The sequence below is a fragment of the Pan troglodytes genome, chromosome 15 (assembly GCF_028858775.2).
Source record: "Pan troglodytes isolate AG18354 chromosome 15, NHGRI_mPanTro3-v2.0_pri, whole genome shotgun sequence".
NCBI lineage: Eukaryota > Metazoa > Chordata > Mammalia > Primates > Hominidae > Pan > Pan troglodytes.
Window position 1 is genome coordinate 28,945,914 of NC_072413.2, and position 27,146 is coordinate 28,973,059.

Here is a 27,146-nt window from a genome sequence, read left to right on the forward strand (position 1 = left end):
AGGGCCTGGGAGCAGCAATGCCCAACTAGTAAAGATGCTGCCTTATAAATACAGTTTCCACTGGGACTCCTTGGAGAGGTAGCTGATTCCAGAGGTGGGGCAGGGAGCAAAAGTACAAAATGAGTCTGGAACATTTTTGTTGTGTCAGAAGGCAAGGAAGCTACTCCAAAAATGATGGAACTTGTCAAAAGAACCCAGAAGTCAGCTTGAATAGGCTCCAGATGATGACAATTTGAGCATCAAAATAAATAATAACAGATTATAACCCACTGATAAAAGAGGATGCCAAGAGTCCATGTGGACATAATAAATGAATAAATTGAAATTTCATAGGATATTTATGCAGTTTCAGAATACCTCCCCACAAAATACTTATTAACTGTAAGAAAAAGTAACGGTGCAGTGGAGAAGCCTGATAAATACCTTATTAGGTAACCACAGTGAACGTCGTCAGTAGAGAGACATAAAATAGTGGGAAAGTACTAAGCAGATTGTGGAGAGGAAGGAACTCAGGAAAGGCTGAGAGGTAAAGGGCTAGTAGGATTCAGTGCAAAGAACACAGCATCACTGTTGTGATATTCTTGCCTCGGTATAACCTAAATCTAATCATGAGGAAATATTAGACAAAACTTAATTGTGTGATATTCTAGGAAGAAACCAGCCTATAGTCTTAAAAAGTAACCAAGGCCATGCAAGTCAAGGAAAAATGGAGGAACTGTTTCATACAGAAGAAGACTAAAGAGGCATGACAACTGTATGTGGCACATGATTCTGAAATTGATCCTTTTTCCATAAAATATACTGTAGACATAATTGGTAAAACTTCAACTAGGATCTGAGAATTAAATGATAGTGAATGTGTCATGTAGTATATCACATCGCTGTAATGGTGCCAGTGTTAATATCACATTTTGCTAATTGTTTTACTGAGGCTGTGTTAGAGAATGTCTTTGACATTTGGGGGTAATGGGACAGCAGGTCAGCATCTTACTCTCAAAATTTCAGGGAGAACAAAAGCTCTCCAAACTGTACTTAAAATTTTTCTCTAAAATACATCAGATTACTCAGTAAGGGAATTCTGACTTTAAAGCAGCAGTCAAAGGAGAGAGGTACGTGTGACAAGAGGTTCCAAGCTGTAGCTACAGGCTTTAGGATAATCATAGTTGTAAAGGACACATGCTAACAATTTCAGTTTGGTTTCCCTGTGGTTATGTCATTATAACCATCAGTATGCTCCCCAGCCCTTAGCATCAGATTGGTCTTTAAAACCTTAGCAGATGTTCTAAGGCAGTTATTAACACTGTAGCAGTTTTAAAGTATGTTTCCTCTTGAAGAAGAGTGGGAGCTGTTCTTTCTTTAAGCAAAGTAAGTATCTACTATTAGAAAAGGCTGTGCTAGATGCTGAAGATGCTGGAAGCAAACTCGGGGACCCACAGGCCCTAAAACTCTGAGGGAGAGGAACCTTCCTCTTGTATATTAGGATCTGTGGTCCCAAGCGGGTAGGACAAGCCTCATTACTCTTTTGCCCTTTGTCCTCTAGCTGGTTGATCATAGTTGCGGCAGTTACGGCAGGAAGTGCTCAGTGAAGCAGGGTGACCAAAGCCAAAGCTTTCTAGCTGGGGCACCAAAAAGGGAAGGCCAAGGAATTGGGAAAGTACCAGGGAGATTGTGGAGAGGAAGGAGCTCAGGAAAGTAACCTCATAAAGTTGTTCATGAATTCCTGGGTTCACCCCTGAACTGCACATCTATGAAGCTGATCCTAAACAGCATTTCAAAGACTGAGAGGGGAAGAGCTAGGAGACGACCTCCCAGTCCCCAGACTGACCACCGGTTCATGGGACAGATCCCAATAGCACTTCAAGAGGTTTTGAAAATAGAATCGATGATGGAAGAATAACCTACGGAAGGCTGGTAGGAACATTAGCCTGTACTGAATCAGGCTAATTACCTGTTAAAACAAAAATATCAGTATTGTCCTAGGATTTAACAGGATCTGGAGTCTCATAACCTAATATTCCAAATGCCCCAAATACAATATTTATTTGTAAACATGAGAACTTTAGAGAACTTACCATTATCTTTATTTTACCATTCTTTGTCATATTCAGGGAGTACGGATAATTAGAGAATGAGCGTTAGTGTTCCAAATCATATAAAAAATAAGTGTCTTATCAGTCATTATGTTTTGAAGAAAATCAGCTAGTTTTTATTCTATCATAAAATACAACAATTCTGAGTTCTTGCATCTTAGGATACACTTTAAAGTGAGACTGAATATTGTTATTTGTCGAGAACAATGCTTTATCACCTTTCCACCAAAGTGCACATACATGATAGAAGAACAGACAATAAATGAGTTTCTCTGGACAGTCTTGGGCTTTGGGTACTAAGAGTAGTAACTCAGAGCACTGCAAGCAAGACATTACTTTGAAGTCTTATGTTTTGTCTTAAAATTTGAGGCAAATATATTCTATGTGATATAACAATTTTTTAAATAAAAATATATTGTTTTCCCATTCTTATAGTAATATAAAAGCCTTCAGAAACATGTGTATTTAGGGGCCCCCCAATTTGAGAAGTATGGCTTTAGGCTCAGCTAGATGATTTTGTTTAGCCAGCAAAGTCTCATAACCCAATTCCTAGGGTGACCATACATCTGGTTTCCCAGGATAGTCCCACTTTCATACCAGTTGTCCTTATGTAATTGTTACTGGCACCCCTTTTGCCACCTCAAAAGTATCCTGTTTCAGAATTGTATGGTTACCCTGCTTATATCCTTTCCTTTCATTGTGAGTTTATATCTAAAAGGGAAATCTCAACATTATACACAATTTGGAAGATACAATAGAGATGCTCTCATAATCACAGCCCTCTAATCCCACCTCATTTAATCTTTTCCATATTTGTATTTTACATGGTTATAATTATATGCCTGTTACCTTAGTTAAATCAAGAGCCATGTTTTGTTTTGTCACATTTATATATGCCTTGAAATGTAACATACTTGTGTTGACTATAATACATAATAACCACAATTATGAAAATATTTTTTTAACCTCTTTTCCCCTATGCAGCAGGAACTCCAGAAGATAAAATGAGGTTGTTTCTTATCTATTATATAAGCACACAGCAAGCACCTTCTGAGGTATGTCCTTTATTCAGTTATTGGGAGGAAGGGGAATGCTTGTTTGTAGACTACTACAATTCAGATTTTAAAACAGAAGTAAAAATCACTGTGGCTAAATATCTGCTTCATTCCTTTCTTTAAAAGAAAAATGGCCAGGCGTGGTGACTCACACCTGTAATCCCAACACTTTGGGAGGCCGAGGCAGGCAGATCACTTTGAGTGCAGGAGTTTGAGACCAGTCTGGGCAACATGACAAAACCCCGTCTCTACTAAAAATACAAAAATTAGCCAAGTGTGGTGGCGTGCGCCTGTAATCCCAGCTACTGGGGAGGCTGAGGCAGGAGAATCGCTTGAACCTGGGAGGCAGAGGTTGCAGTGAGCCAAGATCATGCCACTGCACTCTAGCCTGGGTGACAGAGCAATACTCCATCTCAAATAAAATAAAAGAAAAAAAAGAAAAACAATTTGTTAAGGCTGCTTCTATGTACTGCTGTGTTTTATAGCAACTTTTATTGTTACCAGGGGAAACTACCCGTGAAACATCTGACTACTTTTAAGTTGTTGGAATGTAAACTGAATTTCAGTGGCCAACATTCTTATTTTTGGAAAATAACTATTCTAAACTAAGTTAATCAGATTTGCTATGCTTTTTGAAAGGTTGACCTTATTTTAAGATTGTTTTAAAACTAATGTCCAATGTAGAAAATACGTTGTCTATTCTGTAAAAGAAAGTGGTGATTTTGGTATCAGACTTCTTCTGGGTTAGAGACTATTGACTTTAATGTTAACTGTCTACTTTTACTGGATGAGCAAGAAGCATAAGAACCTCAAGATGACATTTAGAATGTGGCTGTTCTAAGCTCCATTCCTTTGCTGGTAGCAATTTTTTGTTGTTGCTGTTGTTAGTATCTGGTAAATTGATAGGGTTTCTGTTGGTCAAAAATCTTTGGCATATTAAGACAGCAAAACTAAACCTGATATTTGCTCTCAGCCATTCTGCTTTACCCTGGGAACACAAAGCTTCACTTCTAATTTTTTAAGAAAGTGTGGTTTTCTTTTTGTAAGTATCTCTTTCAGGCCAAGGTGGGAAGATCACCTGAGGTCAGGAGTTTGAGACCAGCCTGGCCAACATGGTGAAACCCCATCTCTACTAAAAATACAAAAATTAGCTGGGCGTGGTGGTGCACATCTGTAATCTCAGCTACTCGGGAGGCTGAGGCAGGAGAATGCCTTGAACCTGGGAGGCAGAGGTTGCAGTGAGCCAAGATTGCTCCACTGCACTCCAGGCTGGACAAGAGTGGAACTCCATCTCAAAAAAAAAAAAGTATCTCTCTCATCAACAGGGGTTTGCCTATATATCTCAGGGGATTCTAATAGCCTAATTAAAATATTTTTCTTAAGAATATGTGATTTTAAAACTTAATTCAGTGTTCCCTTAATTTAACCACATTATTTTTATTTACTTTTGGTAAGGATTATGTCTTTTCATAAATTTAAGTGATCGTTAAGATAGGCTCCTTTAAGTTACACAAATTCAGCCAGACTTATCAGAAAATGAGTAAGGAAGAGTGAAAAAAAAAAAATTTAAAAGTGCGGGACACCTGTTGTCCAGTTAATGAATCTGGACCCCTAGAATGAAAATGAGATGAGAAACCGAAATCTGCAGCTCCCCTCAGTTGGTGTCATTTCTCTTGTGTTTCTGGTTTAGAAATATTCTTGGTCAAACCAAATCATTCATTTAGTGTGTGTCCTGAAGAAAAGCAGTCTATCCCAGCAGTAAAGGAAAAAATAGCTTTGTTGGACTTGCTGAGAAATTTAAAAATACTGTACTTTTATAGGTGATTTGGGAGCCTCTTAAAGGTAATTTTCATTACATGTGATTTTCTTGTCTTGGGTGCTCACTTAGGTACTCACTTAAGACGTGATTCCACTCTACTTGGGTGCCAAGAATTTAAACTCATGCCTTTGGTCTTACTTTTTAATTAATCAAATGGCAACAAATAACATCTTTCTTGAAAGTAAAATTTTTTGTCATATAGTTCTTTTCTTATTTCAGGCTGATTTGGAGCAATATAAAAAAGCTTTAACTGATGCAGGATGCAACCTTAATCCTTTACAATATATCAAACAGTGGAAGTAAGTTTTATTTTCTTCTTTAATTCCTGTCATTTAAAAGAGTACAATTGAGGCTTCATTCCCAAGAAAATGGGAATGCTAATAAGAAAACTGAACAATGCCTTGGTGGTTTTATATATCCAGTGGCGTAAATATTTCCTTATCTGGCCCACCCTGTTTACAACTTAAAATTACATAAAACAGTGATGCCTTTCTTTCCTGGGCAAGCTTTATAGTTTCTTTACTGATAAGGTGAGAAAGTCAAAGACTGAAATGTCTGGAGTCAAATGTCTCCAAGGCATTAAGAGGAAATTTTAATTTGACTAGTAATCAAAGAAATGCAAATTAACATAATGCAAATGTTCAGAAAATACCATGCCAAGGATACAGGAAAATTCACTTGTGCATTTTATACTCTGCTATTAGGAATATAAATTGTCAAAATTTTTCTGGATGGTATAAAGAGTTCTTTAAAAATAGCTCTGACCTAGTACTTCTCTTAAGGATTTATCCCAAAGAAGTAATTGGAGCTAAGACTTTAGACACAATTGTAATAATGAAATTTTTAAAAGCAACCTAAATGTCTAGCAGTAGTGTTAGTAAGTATATTGTGGTATTTCTGCAAGATAAATACAGTCAAGTCATTAAAAATCAGAAGGCTTACTTAATGACATTGAGAAATGCTCACGTTATATTGCAAAGTAAAAAAAAAAAAATTATAACACTCTTCATTGATTTGTTTAATAAATATTTCCTAATAGCGAGCATGATAAACAAGGCTCCAACTGTCAGTGAATTCACATTTGTGTTGAGGAAACAATTAACAAATAAGCAAATAAATGAACAGAATAATGTTAAACCATGTTAAATGACATAAGAAATAAAACTAAGTGGTAAGATTTTAACCTGCTGGGGGTGATAGCTAAATTTGCTTAGGAGATCAGGGAAAGCATCTAGTAGGCAGTCACATTTGAGCCAAAACTTAAATGACATTTTTTACAGTTATGATCCCTGTTTATCCATTTTTTCATCCATATGTATGTGTTCATATAAGCATACACATAAAAACATGTAATTACAGAGTTGAAATGGCATACAACTAAATGTTAATAGTAGATAATTCCAAATAGTAGAATTTTTTTTCCTTTTGGGTGCTTTTCTTTATTTTTCAAATTTTCTACAAAAACTATTACCTTCAAAATAGTTTTTAAAATAATTAATTTTTTAAGACTAAAGGATTAAATAGGCTTTCTGATCACAATTACATTAAAAAAAAGCATAACAAGAGAATTACACCAAGTTGTTAACAGTAGTTATCTCTTGAGTGCTGAGATTATGAGTGCTTTTTATTATCTATACTTTTGACTTTGGAAACTTACTTTTGTCTGTGTTCTTGTAATAAGAAAAAAAAATACACAACAAACCTTTGTTTAAAAGGAAAACTGAAAACTGTCTTTCCCAATTTTTATAATACAGGTTGAATCCTCCTTATCCAAAATGCTTGGAACCAGAAGTGTTTTGGATTTTTGATTTTTTCAGATTTGGGAATATTTGCATATATATATATATATATATATATATATATATATATATAATGAGATATCTTGGGGATGGGACCCAAGTCTAAACAAAAAATCAATTATTGTCTCATATGCATAGCCTAAAGGTAATTTTATCAATATTCTTAAGTTGTGCATTTGGACTGCAACCTGACAAGAGGTCAGTGTGGAATTTTCTCATTGTGGCATCATGTCTGCACTACAAGTAAACATTAGTGTATATTCTTTCATTGTTTATACATATGACAGATTTTTTTTCTAGAGACAAGGTCTTGCTCTGCCACTCAGGCTGGAGTGCAGTGATACAATCATAGCTCACTGTAACCTCACACTCCTGGGCTCATGATCCTTCCATTTCAGCCTCCTTAGTAGCTAGGACTACAGGTGTGCACCACTGCACCCAGCCAGATATTTTTTAAAACTGGGAAATCATTTTTAGAGATACAGTTTTGTATTCTAGTTCTTAATAACTTTCATCATGCCAGTTCATGGAAGTATTTACTGTTTGCCTAATATTAAATCATATAAATATACTGTTATTTATTTAACCCTTCTTTGTTGTTTAGATATTGTTTCTAGTGAAAAACTATTTTTTTTGTTGTTGTTAATGCAGAAATTCTAATCCACTGCTGATTCACATCATCCTTTCTGAACAAGACTGAAATTTTTGTTTGGGATTTCTCTAAGGGTATTGTTGGCACATTTTGTCAAGATTGAAATTGAATATTTTTAGCATTTCTACTACCACATCTTAGTGATTTACATTTTTTTCCCTTATAAAATTTTCTTTAGGTACTCTTTTTTTCCCAGTTACAAAGCATTTAAAATAAGAATCATTATGAAAGAATACTGATTGGCATAAAATGTCTATGGTGTGCCACTAAAATGTGTTATAAAACAGTGTATACAATATGATGCTAATTTTGGTTTTTAAATCATATATGTTAAATAGGCATATGTCCTAAGATTAGAAGACTATACACCAACATCTTAACAGGGGTTACCTCAAAGTGGTAGGATTCTTCTGGGAGCATTTTATATTTTCTGGATTCTCTACAGTGAAAATACTCTCAGAATAAAAATATTTTTTAAGGCACATCTAAATGCCACCTTTCTGCCCATCCTTCATCAATCGTATTGTTTAGTTACAGAGATTCTGGACATTTAGAAAGAGTTGAAAATAAACAACTGTATGCAATTAAGTGTAAAAGTCTGTGGTATATAATATAACTAAAGGGAAAAATAATTGAGTGGTAGAGTTAGAAGTGTTAACAAAGAAAGTGGTTTTGGACTTAGTCTTAAAAGGAAATGTACAGTTTCTATTGAAGAAGGTAGTGAATTTATACTCCCTAAAGGACAGCATGAGCAAAGGCATGTACCTGGAAACAAGGGAGCATAGAATGTAGGAAACAATAAAAAGACTAAATTATTACATGGTTGTTCTTTTAAGCCATCAAGTCTCTACATCAGTTCTTTTTATTTAAATGATCAGATAGAAATGAAGAAAAATAGGAAGTTTGGAAAACTAATGCATTTGTGCTTCTTTAAGAATTTCAGGCTGGGCGCAGTGGCTCACACCTGTAATCCCAGCACTTTGGGAGGCCAAGTTGGGAGGATCACTTGAGCCTGGGAGGTCAAGGCTGCAGTGAGCCATGATGGCACCACTGCATTCCAGCCTGGGTGACAGAGTGAGATCTTGTCTCAAAAAATAATAATAATAATTCAGTGTTTTAGTACTAATTGTAGTGTAGTTATATTAGTTGAAAAATTCTCTTTTCAGAAAATGTCTGCATCATAGAAGTTAGAGTTAGTCAGTAGATATTTTAATACCGTGACACCCAGAGTTAGTTCTAATAATTAGCTTTTAAGTACAACTTCCTTCTTTCATAGGGCTTTTACCAAGATGGCCTCAGCTCCGGCCAGCTATGGCAGCACTACCACTAAACCAATGGGGTAAGTATTTTTAATAATTGTTTTGCATCTTTGTACTCAAAACCTTACTTAGACTTTCATGCCTTAAAAACACAATGTCTGATACTTTGAATGCGGAAAATGTCACCATGCCTTTGGTGACATTTAGATGGCTGAAGTTCTCCTGGTTTTTTTTTTTTCTATTTTTTAACTTATTTTTCATTGACATTTAATAATTGTACATATTTATGGGGTACAGTGTGCTAATACATACCATGTGTAATTATCCAATCAGAGTAATTAGCATATCACCTCAAACATTTATCATTTTTTAGTGTTGGGCACATTCAGATTCTCACTTTAAAATGTAAGTTAATGTCTTTTACATGGTATGAGCTGAAACTTAGATAACATTTTTTATAGTATCATCCCTATTTATCCATTTATCCATCTGTGTGTATCTGTGTGGATGAGTAAACACATACATACATTTAATTGCATAAGCTGAAATGATATACACCTAAATGTTAATAGTGGGTAATTCCAAGGGGTATAGTTTTTTTCTTTGGGGTACTTTTCTTTATTTTCCAAATTTTCTACAACAAATATTGTCTTCTCAATGGTTTTTATTCATATGCTTGTTTGTTATTATAACATAGTTTTCATTTTCAGAAAACATTTGAAGGTTAAAACTGTTTTAGTACCAATGTTGATAACTAATATAGACTTGAAGCTAGGCCTGGCTTCAGGATAGATTCAAGCAGTGCTAAATGATAGGAAGTCCTCAGGGCTAGGTATGACATCTTACTCCAGAGACCCCAGTGGAGTATGTGTGATTTTCAGAGAAACTGAACAAGGTAATTCTGACTACTGTTTTTGGTACCATACAGTTTCCAATTCCTAGCTTACTTTTTAGAGCTAAAACAAAAGCAGGAAGCCAGAGGAAAACAGGTTTATCCTAGCCCCACACTGAGTAACTGGTTTTAATGAAATAATTTCCAAAAACAAAAGCACTCAGCCTTATAAGTACTTGGCAAAAGGAATCCAGCTGGCCTCACCTTCAGACACTGCTGCGCAGGTTAGCACACCCCCACAGAGTTGCCTGGTGACAGGAATCGCTCCAGGGCCATTCATTCCAACAAGGATTACTTTCTCTTGCTTCTGTTAATGAAAAGATTTCCATCCTGTCCATCTCTTCATTTCAGAGGGGAGTAAGGCAAGATGAGGAAAAGGAAAATATTTTTGGAAAATTACTTCCATGTGTTTAATAAAATAGACTTTTCAGTTTCATCCCTTAAAAATCTTATTGAACATTAGCCTATTAGAGTTCTTATGATTTTACAATTGGGATTTTGATAAATATGTTATAAGAAGCTCTTGGGTGATCTGAAAGCTGTCCCTAGCCTTCTGAGATTTTAATGCAGGATTACTAATCTGTCCCACAAAACATCTTTTAATTCCATGTGAGAGACTGTTTGAACCACAGATATAAACCCAGTATGGCAAGTCACTTATTGGTGTTTTGTTGTTGTTGTTTAAAATGTAGACAACATTCTCAGAGTTGAGGCAAAATTCGCTAAGTCTGTTCTGTTTCACATTTTTTTATCATAGATTTTATGTATAGAGAGGAGAGAAAATATACAATGTAGAATTGGATCCAGCTGCTGATAAAAGAGAACACAGTAATGTTTGACTTACTCATAATACTTGCATATATATTTTCAATATGTTCATATGGTTTGAACTCCTAAAGCAAATTGTCCAAGTTACTAGCTTTAAATTGGTTTTTTTTAGCATTAGACAATCAGGAAGGCAAGGAATTCTCTTCAAATTATAACTCGCAAAAAAACAATATAGCTAAGACTAGGAAATTAAGATGTTTATTTTGAGGGCAGCTCTTTATTTTTGTATTTTTTAATAATTATTGACTAATCAGAGTATTTTAATTACTATTTTATTGTTAAATAAAATTGCAGCTGTGATACCCATGGCAGCAGAAATTCTCAAGACCCTTCTGTTTAGTGAAAACAAAGGTGGTAGGTACAGCGAGCATCAGCATGTGGTGTGTAATCAGGTAAATATTTTATCGATAACAGATTGGAGAGGCACTTTGTACTTAGAATGGTCCTTCTCTTTTGCCCCCACCTAGTCTTTTATCACGAGTCATGAATACAGGATCACAGTTTGTGATGGAAGGAGTGAAGAACCTGGTTTTGAAACAGCAAGTAAGTACACTTGTTAGAAAACATACTGGTAACTTTTAAACATAAATGTTGACAGGCTAACTGCTCAGGTAAAGCAACTCCTGGATTTATTCAAGTAATAAATAGGAATCATAAAATCAAGGAGTTCCTTTTTTTTTAAGTTCTGGGGTACATGTGCAGGGTGTGCTGGTTTGTTACATAGGTAAATGTGTGCCTTGGTGGTTTGCTGCACAGATCAACCCATCACCTAGGTATTAAGCCCAGCATCCATTAGCTCACTTCCCTATTGCTCTCCCGGCCTCCTACAGGCCCCGATGTGTGTTATTCCTCTCCCTGTGTCCATGTGTTCTCATTGTTGAGCTCCCATGCGGTATTTGGTTTTCTGTTCCTGAGTTAGAAATCAAGGAGTTCTTTATTAGTGTATTTAAGACTCTGAGGGTATTTTTTACATGTGTAGCTCAGAGCTCTGTAATTTTATACTTTTTTAAAAAAAATTGTTCATTTGGATTTGGACTTTACTTACATTTTGATTTGTATTTACCATCAGGTTGTTGAAAGTACGTTAATTGAAAGAATGAACCTAACCTATTTAGAATAGTGAACTGTTACATAATGAATATCATTTCTTTTAACATATAATCAGAGAATATTAATAAGCTAATGAACTTCATATCTAAAGTCCTATGTAAATTGGACTAAACAAAATATTTTAAATAGAATTTATATTTGGGGATAATAAAATTGTACCTCGATTTCGCATTTTCTTTCTTTTAGTCCTTCATTTTGTATATAGGACACTTTTAAATGACTTTTTTGTTTCTGTGATTTTTCTATTCTAATATATAGATATTCTGCTTCAGTCATTATTAATTTGGTATCTTTTCAAAAGATTTGTTTTTTACTTTTAATTTTGGAAATTTTCAAATATGCATTATCAAACTCTCCTGAATCCTTCAATTAAGTCAATATCCATTCTTGTTTCATCTACCCCATTTGTGTTTTTTATTTGCTTTTACTGGAATATTTTAAGGCAAAACTGAGATAATATTTTACACAGAAACTCAGTTTGCAATGAGAAGGGTTTTAAAGGCCAAATCAAAAGAATCAGTTATTCAGACCTGAATATTGTTTATTTACCTGTATTCAGAAAAAAACAAGATCTTTTCTTTCCTCCACACTTTTCTTTCTTATAATGTTTACTTGTATTTTGTATACTTAATCTTTATTTGTGGTTTAATAAGTTATTTTTTTCTTTTTCTTTTTTTTCTGAGACAAGGTCAGGCTCTCTTGCCCAGGCTGGAGTGCAGTGATGCTAGCTGGACTACAGGCACGCACCGCCACACCTGGCTAATCTTTGTATATTTTGTAGAGATGGGGTTTCACTATGTCACCCAGGCAGGTCTTGAACTCCTGGGCTCAAGTGATCTTCCCACCTCAGCATCTCAAGTGCTGGGATTACAGGTATGAGCCACTGTGCCTGGCCTCATTATCCCTTTTAGAAATTATTGTCAGTCTCTCTCATTCTACCTCCTGGTAAGGAGCTACTACCAAATACTTAAGCTACTTTTTCTTACTCGTTCGTAGTACTGTCGAGAATCAGCTTATCTTCACCCTCTTAGACTATATGTGAAAAGGCACAATAGGAAGTTTGGGCACATTAGAGACAAATGTGCCATACTTTACGGCTTAGCCTGCGCCCGGTTCTTATTTATTGTCAACTGTGGACAAAATGATTTTGTTTCATGAGACAAAGGGGGACCACCAACTTCTACGGTAATGTCTGCCTTTTGCTAGATAGACTGGCTATTACATAACCATATGTAGTTTATTTTTAAGGAGAATTACATATTTTTCTTCACATGTCACTGTTAGAAGTAAATCCCAATAGTAAGATTTCCCTAAACAAAGTATTTCTTGTAACATATAACTCATAATATTTAGAAATTACAGACTTTAACCTTTAGAATAATCATGGTTTGTTTTGTTTTTGAACTTACTACCTCAGAGTCACATGGTATATATCCCCTATGATACCTGTAAAAGACATCTAAATTGGTCAATTCTTAAATATTTTATTGTGCTAACACAAAAGTTTTATTTTATTTGGAGTGCATAAGATATAGAAACAATTCTTTATGATCTTACATCTCTGTTTTTTTAATATTGCAAATAACATACCACTTTGACATAGGCAGTTTCTCACTTACAAAAGTAAAATTTGAAATGATCAGTGGTCACCCCATCTGTATATTTTTGCCACCACTACCAGAAGAGCCATGCCATTAAAAAAAAAAAAAAGTTCAGAATTAGAGAAATAGGTATTGACAGGGGGTAGGAATGGTTCATTTTATATTATCATCAAGTAAAAGTAAGTCATACAGTATAGTTCAATGTAGTCTTTTTTTTGTTGCTCTTTAAAAAGAGAAAGATGGTACTGAAGGACAAATACTCAGGCTTACCTAAGCTTTAAATGTTAGTTTTTTCTGGATACATCTTCATCTCTGGTTACTACTGTCCACGACAAATTGCTAGGATTGAAATCTAGAATCAAGAGTGTAGACATTTCTAATTGTTCTTAATAAATATTACCAAATTATCCTCGAGTAAAGAGTCTCTAGAAATATGTAAACTCAGAGAAATCCATGTTAAAGCTCTATTACCCTTATATTCTAAAATTTAGAGGTACTATGGTGGGAGGTCTTGGGCAGTTTGGGAACTGAGAGGTAAGAGGTATCAAAGAAGACACTGCTGAAGATCAGTTCTGTTTCACTCTTGGAATATTATGAGTAATTTATGCCTCTTAAATCTCTAAATATTGTTTTGGATCTTTTTATCTGAATAAACAGTTTAAACTATAAATAAATTAGAATAGGATTAACTACATCCAGTTTTCTAGGTCACTTATAAGAGCTTTTTATACCTTGTTTTATGGGCAGCGTAAGTTTTGTGCATCACAAGTATCAACTATCACATAAAACCAGTTGAATGTTATTCACAGATTTGGAATCTATTTGTGTGAGGATAATTGTACAAGAATGTGAAGATGAATAATGTAGCATACAGTTGCATAATTTTAGATTTCTGTTTTACTCTCTTTGGCCTGTTTGCAAAAATAATCCCTCCTTTAAAAATGAATTAACAACACATAAATTACAAGCAGTGAAAATTCATAGATTAAAAAAAGACTTAAAATACACAGTTGCAATGTCTGGCCCTTAAGATTATGATATGAACAAGAAAACTATAAAACATGATTTTATATGTCGGGTGCAGTGGCTCACGCCTGTAACCCCAGTACTTTGGGAGGCCAAGGCAGGCAGATTGCTTGAGCCCAGGCATTCAAGACCAGCCTGGGCAACATGGCAAAAGTCCATCTATCTCTACAAAAAATACAAAAAAATTAGCTGGGCATGGTGGCACATGCTTGGGAGGCTGAGGTGGGAGGATCACGTGAGCCTGGGAGATGGATGATAATTTATACAACAGTGACTGGATATCAAGTTGTGTAGTAATTGTTTCATAACAAATACATATATCAAAACATCATGTTGTACACCCAAAATATATACAACTTATTTGTCAGTCTTACCTCAGTGAATCTGCAGAAGAGAACAAATCACTGTTAATTATGTAATATTATAACTTATAAAGTATTTAATAATTAATAAATTATTATTTTAGGAGTGGTAATAGTGTTTCGGGGTTTTTAAGAGTTTTTATATTTTGGATATGTGTACTGAAATATTTATGGCTAAAATGATTGATTGTATATTGGAGACTTTCTTTAAAACAACGTAGGGGAATGGGTAGTAGGTGATAGTACAGGTGAAATAAGATTTGCCACGAGTTAATACTTGTGGAAGCTGGGTGAGAGAGGGATAGATGTGTCTTGGTGAGTTCACATAATCTCATTTTCTTTATTGCCATGAACACGAGATGATTTTTAAACTCATCTGTAAGATAAGGGTATTAGATACACTCTGTAGATCACAGTCTGGTTTATAATTTTAAATTTTGGAAAGAGACAGCCCATCTTATTCCCTCTCCTCGTAGCTTCACTTCACTGGCAACTTTCCACCCTTCTGTCATTGATACATCTCTCATCTCCAGTGTTTCCAGTGTCCACACACGCCATCTAATTCTTTACTTGGCTGATAACTGCCTTCAAGATAAGCGTCCTCTTACAGGAGGTCCACATAGGGCTTTTTCATTCTCCAGGGCTCTGATAATCAAGACAGTAGCAATTCTTGTCCCAACCCCACTGCCAGCTTCAACATCAGAGTATCATCTGAAGCCCAGGGCTGCAAGGGAAAAGTTACAAATAGTCACCATAGATCAGTTGTCAATATAGGCAACAAGTGGCTAATTCTAAGAGAACTCAAAGGAAAAAAAAAAACTTCCCTATTTTGGTTATAGAACTATATTATATTTCTTAGTTGTCTTTTTTTTAAGTTTTTGTGCATATTTTATTTTGTTTTGTAATACACCATCAGAAATAAAGTTAACATTGTTTTTACCTAAGCTTTTCCGGTGACTAAAATCATAAAACACGACTAAAGTCATAAAATGAGTTAGGATTTTTGGAAATAGATTTCTCACTATATTTTTTTCAGATAAAGTTTCTAGTTCATGTATTTGAAATTTGAAGAAGTTTAATTAATTTAGGATATTCCTGTGTATAGGACTCTGTCTCTCAAATCTATATCTATAATGGCTTTCTAATAAAAATTTAGTTGCTAACTATACAATGTTTTCCATTTTATTTCTAAACAACAATTTCTAAGAACAAAAAATATGCTTGAGAATTCTTACAACAATGGAGTTTTTCATTTGATAAAATTTTATTTATACCCCTTTTACTGAAGCACACAGACTTTTTATGTTTCTAAAGACACATAAGTAACACTATTTGTTGAGCAAAGAATATTGTATGGTTTTGTTCTGATGTTTTCCATGTGCTAATATGTTAGCTGCTAAAATCCGGTTTTTTTAACCAGTAAAACTTGATTAACCTTGTATGTAAATTATTCTAAACATATAATTGATTTTTTAAAATGATTAAGTCAATTCAGGCCTTTATCTAGGCAAAGAATGAAGGCTAGCTAGAACATTAGCTGGTGACAGATCTCAAAAGTTGTTTCCTGAAGTACTCTTTCCTACGTTTTAAAGACATTATGTATTTTTTAAAATCATTCTCTGTACTTGAAGCGTCCATTAATGTATGGGAGTATGTGAATATTGTATTGTATGGGAGTGGTAGATGTGTAGATGATTTGGGTGTGTTATTTGGTTGTAAAAACCAGACAAAAACATACGAAAGAGTTGTCTCTGAAAAACCAGACAAAAACATATGAAAGAGTTGTCTCTGGGCTCTTTAATTTTTGAACAATTTTGCTGGAAAGAAATTTTTCTCATGTTACTTAATGACCTATTTGGCAGACTTGTCTTCAGATATAGCAGAACTATAAAACACAAAGTAAAATTTAATTGTATCCTTAGGAAAATCTCATTTTAGACTAAATAAAGATTTATCATGGAATATTGGTATGCATATTCAAACTTCCAATTATTTTCACAAATATAATAAAAATAATATGACCCTTATGGTTTATCATTATATATAACCTTTTCTAAATTTTCCTCCATTGTATAGATCTAAGAGTACAATGCAGGAAGATAAACACAGAATTCAGTGTAAATAGAGAAATTGATATAAAGCTGTCAACTTTCGTAAAATTTTACAAAACAATTTACAATGTTCTTTTGTTCCATAATTTTTTAATTATTTATTCTTGTTATGTTGCAAAGTACTTCATTATCTTTTGTTGGTATTACTTGGAATTCCTAACTATAGTTTTCTCTTTTGGATAAAGCATTTTAAAATCTTTATTTAAAGCACATTTAAATCTGCACCCAGTTACTCTTTAGAGAAACTGGTTTAGACTCACTCTTAAGTGAACAGACTCAATTTTATTTGAAACAAAACTTAAAAGGTAAAATTTTGAGCCACCTTTAAAAAAAAAAAATCTGAATAGTATTCAGAAGTATATTCAGACAGCTTGAACATTTGATGCTTGTATTTATGTTCAAAGTACCTAGCCAACACAAATGAAATAGCTTTAATTTTAATTTTACTTGCCTGAGACAATCTTAAAAGGTTTTTACTTTACCAGTCTAGGGAAGGCAGCAGTATCCTTAGTGACAGTCCATTTTAATAACAATAAAATGTTTTATGATCTAAGAAAATGGAAAATCCTTATATAATAGTAATGTGTTATCAAAATGGAAAATCCTTATATAATAGTAATGTGTTATTTATAGATTTTTATCTGATCTATAAACAATCAGATTGAATGTTTTTGTTGTATGAAGTCTCTGAAATACATAAAGTACAATAGATACAAGACTGTTCTCTTCAGAACATCCTGTACAATTCACAAAGGAAATACCAGTTGAAAATGAACAGAATAACACTTCATTAGGAATGCACTTTGAATAGCCATAATTTTCTAAATTTTCTAAATTTGACTTGTGTTCAAAATAATAAAACTTGTCAGACTGAAATGTAACAGTACTTCTTATGCCACAGCCTATAAACAAGTCAGGAGACAACCTTTTGCCAGCACCTGTGTTGTACATTTCGTGTTCAAAGTGGAATCTGTTCTGTAAGATGATGCAGTGCAACATTGAAAACTTGGAACTTATCCCAGGCAAAATAAAAATGGTCAATAAAGTTGTTTGTGTATCCATATACCCATTTTCCTAAGTACGAAAAATACCTTTTTATTAGAAATGAACGAACTCTTACATCATTTAATCTCATACGTTTTCACGAACTTTAAAAGTTACTTTATTTTTAAAGAGAACTTTTATAATCCACAGAGAGGAAATGAAAAAAATACAGTGGGATTCTGGCCAGGCATGGTGGCTCACGCCTGTAATCCCAGCAGTTTGGGAAGCTGATCACCTAAGGTCAGGAGTTTGAGACCAGCCTGGCCAACATGGCGAAACCCTGTCTCTACTAAAAATATAAAAATTAGCCGGGCATGGTGGCAAGAGCCTGTATTCCCAGCTACTTGGGAGGCTGAGGCAGGAGGATCACTTGAACCCAGGAGGCAGAGGCTGCAGTGAGCTGAGATTGCGCCACTGCACTCCAGCCTGGGCGACAGCGAGTCTCCATCTCAAAAAAAAAAAAAACAAAACCAAAAAAAAAAAAAAAAACGGGATTCTTGTTTGATCAAAACAAAAGCTTGCAGTTACTAGTATTAAAAGCAAACACCCAACAAAGTAAAAAGCCCAAACATGTATTTGTACTAAAACCTGAATACACCTATACATTTAAAGAAGCATTTTACTTAGAATTATATTTTCCTGTGGAAACTTGAGTAGTGCCAAGAGTATTTACATCTTTGACATCACCTTTACCATTCACAGACTACTTAATCTTAGAATGTGTTTAATTGAAAGGTAAGCATACTTAACTGTAGAATGATCAGGTTTTAATAGAGAAGAACTTTGGTTTAATATTCTAATATTTAACAAAATACTTTTCCACAGAATCTACCTGTTACTCGTATTTTGGACAATCTTATGGAGATGAAGTCAAACCCCGTGAGTACCATATAACATATTTTGTGTAAATTCCCGAATGTGTCAAACTGACTAGTATGAAAGAGGATAAAATCAGATTGAGTTCCTTGTGAGCTTAATCACAGCAGAATACATGAGGAAAAGGAAGAGTCCATGTTCTCAAGAAGCCTTTTTTAGCCATTATCACAGATTCTGGGAATTGGTTTTCTCAGCTGCCATACCCATTCTGGCCAGCTCTCATTCAAATGTCATGTAGATTATATCCTATATGTATAATTAAATGTAAAATATATCCTAAGGAACAAATTTCTATAAATGAAAAAAGAACCAGTGAGCATCTGTTGATATAGTATAAAGAGTACCAAACCAATTTAATTTTATAAAAGTTAAATTAGGAAAGAAGTGCATAGTAAAAATGTTAAGTACATATGTTTACAGGGCACTAAATTCTTTTGGGCTGAAGAAGTAAATTGACAATGAAATCATTGGGTGAATAGACAAATGGGTCAATACCGTTAGCATTGACTTAAAGAATGGGTTTCTAAGCTATCTGTTTGTAATTCAAGAAAGGAATGTAAAAATCATCACAATCTGTTTCATAAAACATCCCATCCTGTTACTGTCGCAACCAAAAGGTGGTTATTACCACAAAAATCTGGAATCAAAAACAGGCAGCATGAGCCTACCGACATCAAAACCCTGGTTTGAGTTTATCTAAAACCCTATAGATTTGGCAGTGAGGCTTAGGATTCCAATTCTAAGAAAGAGTGAGAACAGTGTCTTCAGATGAGTGTGACCTTTTTTGTAATTGTCAGAACATGACTGTAATAACAAGAAACTAACAAATTTTAAAATTCACTGGTGTGAAAACAAAGATACAGTGTAATAAAACATCTCAAAAGGGCAGTTAATATTAGGAATGGGAGAATCATTTATAATGATAAACTAAAAAGGATTGGATTCTTCCATCTGAGAATCAATACAGATAAAGTGGTATACAATGAAGTAATAATAGACTTTGTCACTACATCCTAGAATACATGAAGAAAGGGTTCTTCCTGAAAAGCCTAAGAGAGGTATACATTTATGACGAATTGACTTACAGAATACTGCTTCCTAATAGGCAATAAACTTCCAGAAGATCCTATGCCAAGCAACTATAAAGATTAAAAATATAAGTAAATGCAAAGCTTTAGACAGGTGCCAAATACACAGGGGGTTAAGAAATTTTGATATTTTCCAGGCATGTTTGCTTATGCCTGTAATCCCAGCACTTTAGGTGGCCGAGGCTGACAGATCACTTGAGCTCAGGAGTTTGAGACCAGCCTAGGCCATGTGGTGAAACCCTGTCTCTACAAAAAATACAAAAAAATTAGCCTGGTGTGGTGATACACACCTGTAGTCCCAGCTATTCAGGAGGCTGAGGTGGGAGGATCACTTGAGCTCAGGAGGTTGAGGCTACATTGAGCCAAGATTGTGCCACTGCACTCCATCCTGGGTGACAGAGTGAGACCCTGTCTCAAAAAAAGAAAGAAAAAATTCTGTGATATTTTGTTACTGTCCCTAATCTTGAAGTTGAGATGAAAAATAATGACAGTAATAATGATAATAGCTAACATTTATTGAGTACTTATCATGTTCCAGAAATCATTCAAAGCATTTTGCGGTGGCTCAAGCCTGTAATCCTAGCACTTTGGGAGGCCGAAGCAGGCGGATCACTTGAGGTCAGGAGTTCAAAACCAGCCTGGCCAACATGGTGAAACCCCGTCTCTACAAAAAATTAGTGGGGCATGGTGGCACGCACCTGTAATCCAAGCTACTCTGGAGGCTGAGGCAGGAGAATTGCTTGAACCTGGGAGGTAGAGTTTGCAGTAAGCCGAGATCATGCCACTGCACTCCAGCCTGGGTGACAGAGCAAGACTCCGCCTCAAAAAACGAAAAAAAAAAAAAAAAAGCATTTTTCACCTATTATCTCACTTAATCCTCATTAGAACTTTCTGAGAAAAGTACTAGTATTATTATTTTCATTTTATAGGTGAGGACACTGTAGTGCAATGTAACTTACCCAAGGACACACAGCTAATAAATGTCAAACTGAAGATTTTAACTAAAGGCCAAGTTTTTTACCATTATGCTGTATTGATTAGGGCAAGAATCATTCCCTTCATGGAATCCCAGAACTAGAGAGTTAAAGAAACAAGTCATCTTAACAGTGGAGGAGAGGCAACCAAGAAGTGTTGTGACTTCCCACGTCACACTACTTTTAGTAGCAGAATTGGAACCAGAAACCTACTACTGCTATATTCCTGCTTGGTGCTCATTTCCAGCATACACATTCCTTCCACATTTCTCTGTCATAAACACATGGATGGCTACCTTGTGGATCTTACTGAAATGTTTTCCAAGCTGTGAAAGTTCATTGATCAGTTCCCTTGACTTTCACTTTATAACTCAAGGCATATTATTGCAGATGGATATTTTTTTACTTAACTAGGAAAAAGTAACTTTCTGTTTTGAAAGTGTTTCTTCATCTGCTAGGTGAGGCAGCTGCCTGCATTATCATCCTTCTCCTGTTCCCAGATGGACAAATTGATTTGGAGGCAATGAAGAGATTAGCAAAATGCTAAAGAGATTAGCAAAGTATACTAAGTTAGACCTGATAAATAATCTTGATTGTATCCATTTGAAATGCTGTAATCTAATTCTAGATGCATTTTTATCAGTTCATTTATTAAATGTTTTCCTTTCATTTCTTAATTGAATAAATTAAAACTAAGGCAGGATATCAGATAGGTTATCTTGCCTTGTAAGTCTGGCTGGTAGTGGTTTCTTGGAGCAAAGTGTTGAAGGATCCTTACACTATGTTTGGGTTTACTGAGAGTGCTATGATTGATTAGCAGTGTCCACCCCATTGGGTACAGGACTAAATAGTAGCAACATGTGTCGCATATTTGTCAAGAATCAGGTTTTGATAGTCCTGTCAATACTCCAGAAGAGAATTAGTTTCTCTGGCATGGTAATTAAGAACTTGGGCATTGAAAATAGACTGCCTGGGTTCAAATCCTGTAGGTCCCATACTTACTAATCATGTGACTTTAGAAAAGTTACATAACTTTTCTCTACCCCAGACTGCCAATCTGAAAAATGAGGGTAACAGTAACAACCTGATAGACCATTATTGGGATTGAGTAATTTCATCTAAAGCACTTAGAATAAAGGTTAGCACATAGTAAGTGCTCATTAAGTATTAGGGGTGGTTGTTATACATTCTACAAAATTGATAGATTCATTAAAATAGGATACTCTAAGCCAAACTGACCTTCTGAAGAGAAATTCCACAGTCATGGTAAAGTTCTATTTTTTTTAATAGGAAACTGATGACTATAGATATTTTGATCCCAAAATGCTGCGGGGCAATGACAGGTAAGCAGCTTTTGTCTTGTTTAACTTGTGGATTTTTTCCCCTCGAGAATGGAAATAATTTTTTTATTATATAGTACTGCTTATTAAAAATCCAAACTATATGGAAAACTCGTAAGGAAACAAGGATGTATAATCTCATTATCCAAAGATATCTCTAGTAATGATACTTGGCATTTAGATGTTTTTCCTTCCACATATACACACACACAAATCCATTTAGACGTTTACTGGTGTTTTTATGAAATGGTGGAGGTATTAGAAACTAATTGTGGGTGAGGGAAATTTCGATAACGTGTTTTTAAATGAATATTCTTATTGGACCAATTGAAAAAAATAGGAGCTTTATATTGGATACCAGTTGTTTGGTTGTTTTTTATTTAACTGGTCCATAAAATTAAAGTCACTGGGAACCATTGCTGTATAACACCTTGTGTCAATGAAACATTCTATAAATAAATTCTGCATTTTATCACAGACATTGGATGGTAAGATATCCTTATGGATATTATTTTTCATGATTTAATTAGCAGTGGTATGACAAATAGCCTACAAGATACAGAAAAAGAATAGGCAGAATTGGGGGCAGGGGGGTGGGGGGCGGGAATAACTGCCTTGGACTGATTTGTCTGTAGCACTGAAACTTAGATGAAGCTAGTGAAGCTAGTTTGTTGCCTGTTCCTTATGTTTGGGATCTTCAGAACTTTACATTTGCTGTATCCCAAGCTTTCGTATCTTTGTAGATGGTGTGAAAATAATCTAGTCATTAGATTAAATTGTTTGATAACTTGAAACGTTATTCCCTTTTCTGAATTTACCAGAAATATCACCAAAATTGCATAAGAACTGCCAATAGCAGCTGCTGTTGGCAAGAGAGAATTTGACAAAGAATGGATTGTGGAAAGGGGGATGAGGATTGACTGCTAATGGGTACAGGACTTCTTCTAGGGGTGATAAAAATGTTCTGAAATTAGACAGTGATGGTTGTACAACTCTGTAAATATACTAAAAACCACTGATTGTACACTTTACAACAATGGATTAGCAACTTTTTCCTATATTAATGATTCTCCAGCTTACATTTTTTCCTTCCTTGCATTTAGCTAACAAGTAGATATACAGTTAGCCCTCAATATGCGTGGGTTCCTCATCCATGGGTTCAACCAATCAGGGTTCGAAAATATTTGGGGGGAAAAACAGATGGTTGAATCTATACAGAGCATGTACACACTATTTTTTTCTTGTGTTTATTCTCTAAGCAATACCTAATACAGTGTAAACTATATAGTTTGTAATACTGTTTATATAGCATTTACATTATATTAGGTATCATAAGTAATCTAGAGATTATTTAAAGTATATAGGAAGATGTGAGTAGGTTATATGCAAACACTACACCATTTTACATAAGGTACTTGAGCATCTGTGGACTTTGGTGTCTATGGAGGTTCCTGGAACCAGTCCTTCATGGATATCAAGGGAGACTATACTTGGCTTCTTGGAAATTCACTGAGAAATATTTAATCCTTAATGTAGTTTATGCATGGTAATGAGGAAGAATATTAGCATTGATAAGACAGATAAGCTTAGAGTTTCATTTTTAACAGAGCCTTCTCCTGAGCTATCCCATCACAGTTAAATCTTGGTGACTAATAACTAGTAATACTATTCTATAAGTCTTACCTCTCCTCATCCATGTCTACTGTTTAAGGAACTGGAACACTGAAGAGGCATTTCAGTCAGGTGGACTTGTAGCTTCTTCTGTGGAATATTCAGACAGGCCATAGAAATGAGGAAAAGATGATAGAACTGTGTCATCAGCCTCTGAACAATTAAGGAAAGTTATGATAGCCCTCTTTTCTCAGTTGATATTTTCAAAAATTACTTAGGGGAAAATCTAAGTTGTCCTTTTAAGTCATACTCTACAGCCTGTTTTAGCACTCAAATATGTAAGTCTAGACTCGCAAAAGCTTTGAAAAATGTCTTTATAATACTTTGGTGTCTAAGAGATCTTTAATAAATAAGCTACAGCAAAATTCAGATCCCTCCCTCCCTTCCCCGTTTGCTTCCTGAGTTGTTATTCTTCCCATACATGTATTTATATAGTTTTTCCACAAATGTAGATACCCACAAACTATATATAATATTGAGTTTGGTAAAAATTTACCACATAAAATATATGCCTTATCCATTCACCACAAACCCAGACTTACGCTCCTCCTCATGGGAGTTGCTGCTCAGTCATCTAGAATTTTATTTTAAAGTAATAGGGTTGACCCATTTCCTTTTAGACTCTGAGATATCTCCCTTTTCTAGCTGCTTCTTATGAAACCCAGTTCACTACCTGGCTCAGCAAAATTAAAGGACCCACCCCTCTAAGAAGGTGAAGGAGGTAGAATTGTAAATACTTACCTAATAGTGCATGTGTGTGTATTTCCCATACCTATTTTATTCATAATAAAAGCCATGGGTGAAATTTTCAGTACGGTTTTTCTTTATTACAGCTCAGTTCCCAGAAATAAAAATCCATTCCAAGAGGTAAGTTTCATATAAAAATTCTCTGTTCCTAGAAAGGGAAGATGAAAGGTGACCAATCTTGAAGACTGTCTGTCCCAAACATGGCTTTATGATGATTAGTGTATGGTAATTTGGCCTAGCAATTATATTTTTCTAATTTATAAAGCTGCTTATATTTATAATATTTTAAGCTTAAAAATAACTGACAATTCACAGGAAATGAAGTATTTCAAATTGCAGTGAGAGTTTTACATGTGTGGAACCTTTTTCTGAAATTGGATTCCAAACATTTGTGAAGATACTATGACTGTTTTCATTTGAAATACAAAGAAGCTTCTCCGTAAAAAATACAGTAAATAACATATATTGGAAATTATAGTTATTTTCCTCTAAATTGTTTCTGAAAAATCTCTTCTTCATACTACTCAAGAGACATTAGAAATTTATAAATTGACTTTTTAGAAACATTTCTTAATAATTAAAATAGCATCAGGGGCTTAGAATATGACTTTTGGCTAGCATTTTTTAACCTTAATTTTAGAATAGGTTTCAGACTAAAAACTGTGTTTTTTTTTTTTAATCTGTTTGCATTTTAGGCCATTGTTTTTGTGGTGGGAGGAGGCAACTACATTGAATATCAGAATCTTGTTGACTACATAAAGGTACATTTTATTTAGCCTTTTTATTCTGTTGTTAGATGGTTTCATAGGTAGAACACTAGCATACTCTGATGGCTATCCTGATCCTTCTATACTTCTTTTCTAAAAGGTAGTTTTAAAATCATGCATATATGATTTTAAATGTTTATTGTTTTCCTATTCCTGTCACATTCATTTCTGGCCTAAAATTGTACTTAATCTAGAAAACAATGTATCTTATTGATATAATGCACTTTGCAGCTACCTGTCTTAATATAACTTCAAATGCTTAGAGACCTCTTCCCAAAAAAAAAAAACTCTCGTGGTGAAATGATTTACAAAACTCATTTATCTGAATAATATGCACTTTACTCCTATCCTATTAGCTTAAATCAGTGACATACTTCTAATAAACTTGGATTTTTTTGTTTTGTTTTTTTCAGCAAACAGGAGCTATAGAGGTAGCAGATGAAAGGGAGTGCAGGGAGTGGCAGACAGCTAAGCAAAAAGGAAGGAAGGAAGGGGCATACTTTGAAGAGGAAAAACACTATTTAAAATTCAGGGGCAACAGAATTAGCTATTTTTAGGATGTCATTTTGTAATCTTCACTTATTCACTTAACATTAAATAAAGATCATTCTTTATGACCTTATGTCATGTATGGCCCTAATAATGGTAGAGGGTTATGGTACAATGAAGACAAAAACACACAGGCAGATGCCACAGAGCTCCAAAACAAATAACTGCTCTTGGGAGTCTATCTGTTTCATAGGACACGCTTCATCTTTGCATCGTGAACCACCAAGATATATGTGAGATACCTTAGTTTCAGAAGAGCCGTGGTCTTGTACAAAGGTTTTTTATTTTTATTTTTTTAACTTTTAAGTTCAGGGGTACAAGTGCAGTTTTGCTACATAGGTAAACTCGTGTCACGGGGTTTGTTGTACAGATTATTTCATCACTCAGGTATTAAGCCTAGTACCCATTTGTTATTTTTCCTGATCCTCTCCCTCTTCCCACCCTCCACCAGGCCCCAGTCTGTGTTGTTCCCCTCTGATGTGTCCATGTGTTCTCATCATTTAGCTCCCGCTTATAAATGAGAACATGAAGTATTTGGTTTTGTGTTCCTGAGTTAGTTTGCTAATGATAATGGCCTGCAGCTCCATCCATGTCCCTGCAAAGAACATGATCTTATTCTTTTTTATGCCTGCATGGTATTCCATGGTATATATGTACCACATTTTCTTTGTCTAGTCTAACATCAATAGACATTTAGGTTGATTCCATGTTTTTGCTATCGTGAACAGTGCTGCAAGTGAACATACCTGTGCATGCATCTTTATAATAGAATGATTTATATTATTTGGGGTATATACCCAGTAATGGGATTGCAGGGTTGAATGGTATTTCTGTCTAGGTCTTTGAGGAATCACCACACTGTTTTCCACAATGGCTGAACTAATTTATACTCCCATCAGTGTTCCAAAAAGGGATGTGTATAAGTGTTCATTTTTCTCCAAAACCTCACCAGTATCTTAAAAAAAAAAAAAAAAAAAGGCTGACTGGTGTAAGATGGTATCTCATTGTGGTTTCGATTTGCATTTCTCTAATGATCAGTGATGTTGAGCTTTTTTTCATAAGATTTTTGGCCACATGTATGTCTTCTTTTGAAAATGTTTATGTCCTTTGCCCACTTTTTTATGGGTTTTTTTTTTTTTTTTTTGAGACAGTCTTACTCCATCGCCCAGGTTGGAGTGCAGTGGTGCCATCTCGGCTCACAGCAACGTCTGCCTCCCAGATTCAAGCGATTCTCCTGCCTCAGCCTCTCAAGTAGCTGAGATTACAGGCGCACCCTTCCACAACCAGCTAATTTTTGTATTTTTAGTAGACACGGAGTTACACCATGTTGGCCAGATTGGTCTTGAACTCCTGACCTCAAGTGATCTGCCCACCTCAGCCTCCTAAAGTGCTGAGATTACAGGTGTGAGCCACCGTATCTGGGCTGGGGTAGTTTTTTCTTGTAAAGTTCCTTATAGATGCGGGATATTAGACCTTTGCTGGATGC

The 27,146-nt window shown here is 34.9% G+C and overlaps 1 protein-coding gene across 3 annotated transcripts in view; it reads left to right on the forward strand.

Annotated features, from left to right (window-relative positions):
- SCFD1 (sec1 family domain containing 1) overlaps positions 1 to 27,146 on the forward strand; it is a 108,181-nt gene that overhangs the window by 69,855 nt on the left and 11,180 nt on the right. For all 3 annotated transcript variants that reach the window (XM_003952459.6, XM_003314289.6, XM_009427617.5), the window contains 8 exons: positions 3,075 to 3,145; positions 5,184 to 5,263; positions 8,692 to 8,754; positions 10,862 to 10,937; positions 18,474 to 18,527; positions 21,877 to 21,929; positions 24,431 to 24,464; positions 25,040 to 25,105. In XM_003952459.6, coding sequence (XP_003952508.3) covers positions 3,075 to 3,145; positions 5,184 to 5,263; positions 8,692 to 8,754; positions 10,862 to 10,937; positions 18,474 to 18,527; positions 21,877 to 21,929; positions 24,431 to 24,464; positions 25,040 to 25,105 — 497 coding nt within the window. The remainder of the gene's footprint in view (positions 1 to 3,074; positions 3,146 to 5,183; positions 5,264 to 8,691; positions 8,755 to 10,861; positions 10,938 to 18,473; positions 18,528 to 21,876; positions 21,930 to 24,430; positions 24,465 to 25,039; positions 25,106 to 27,146) is intronic.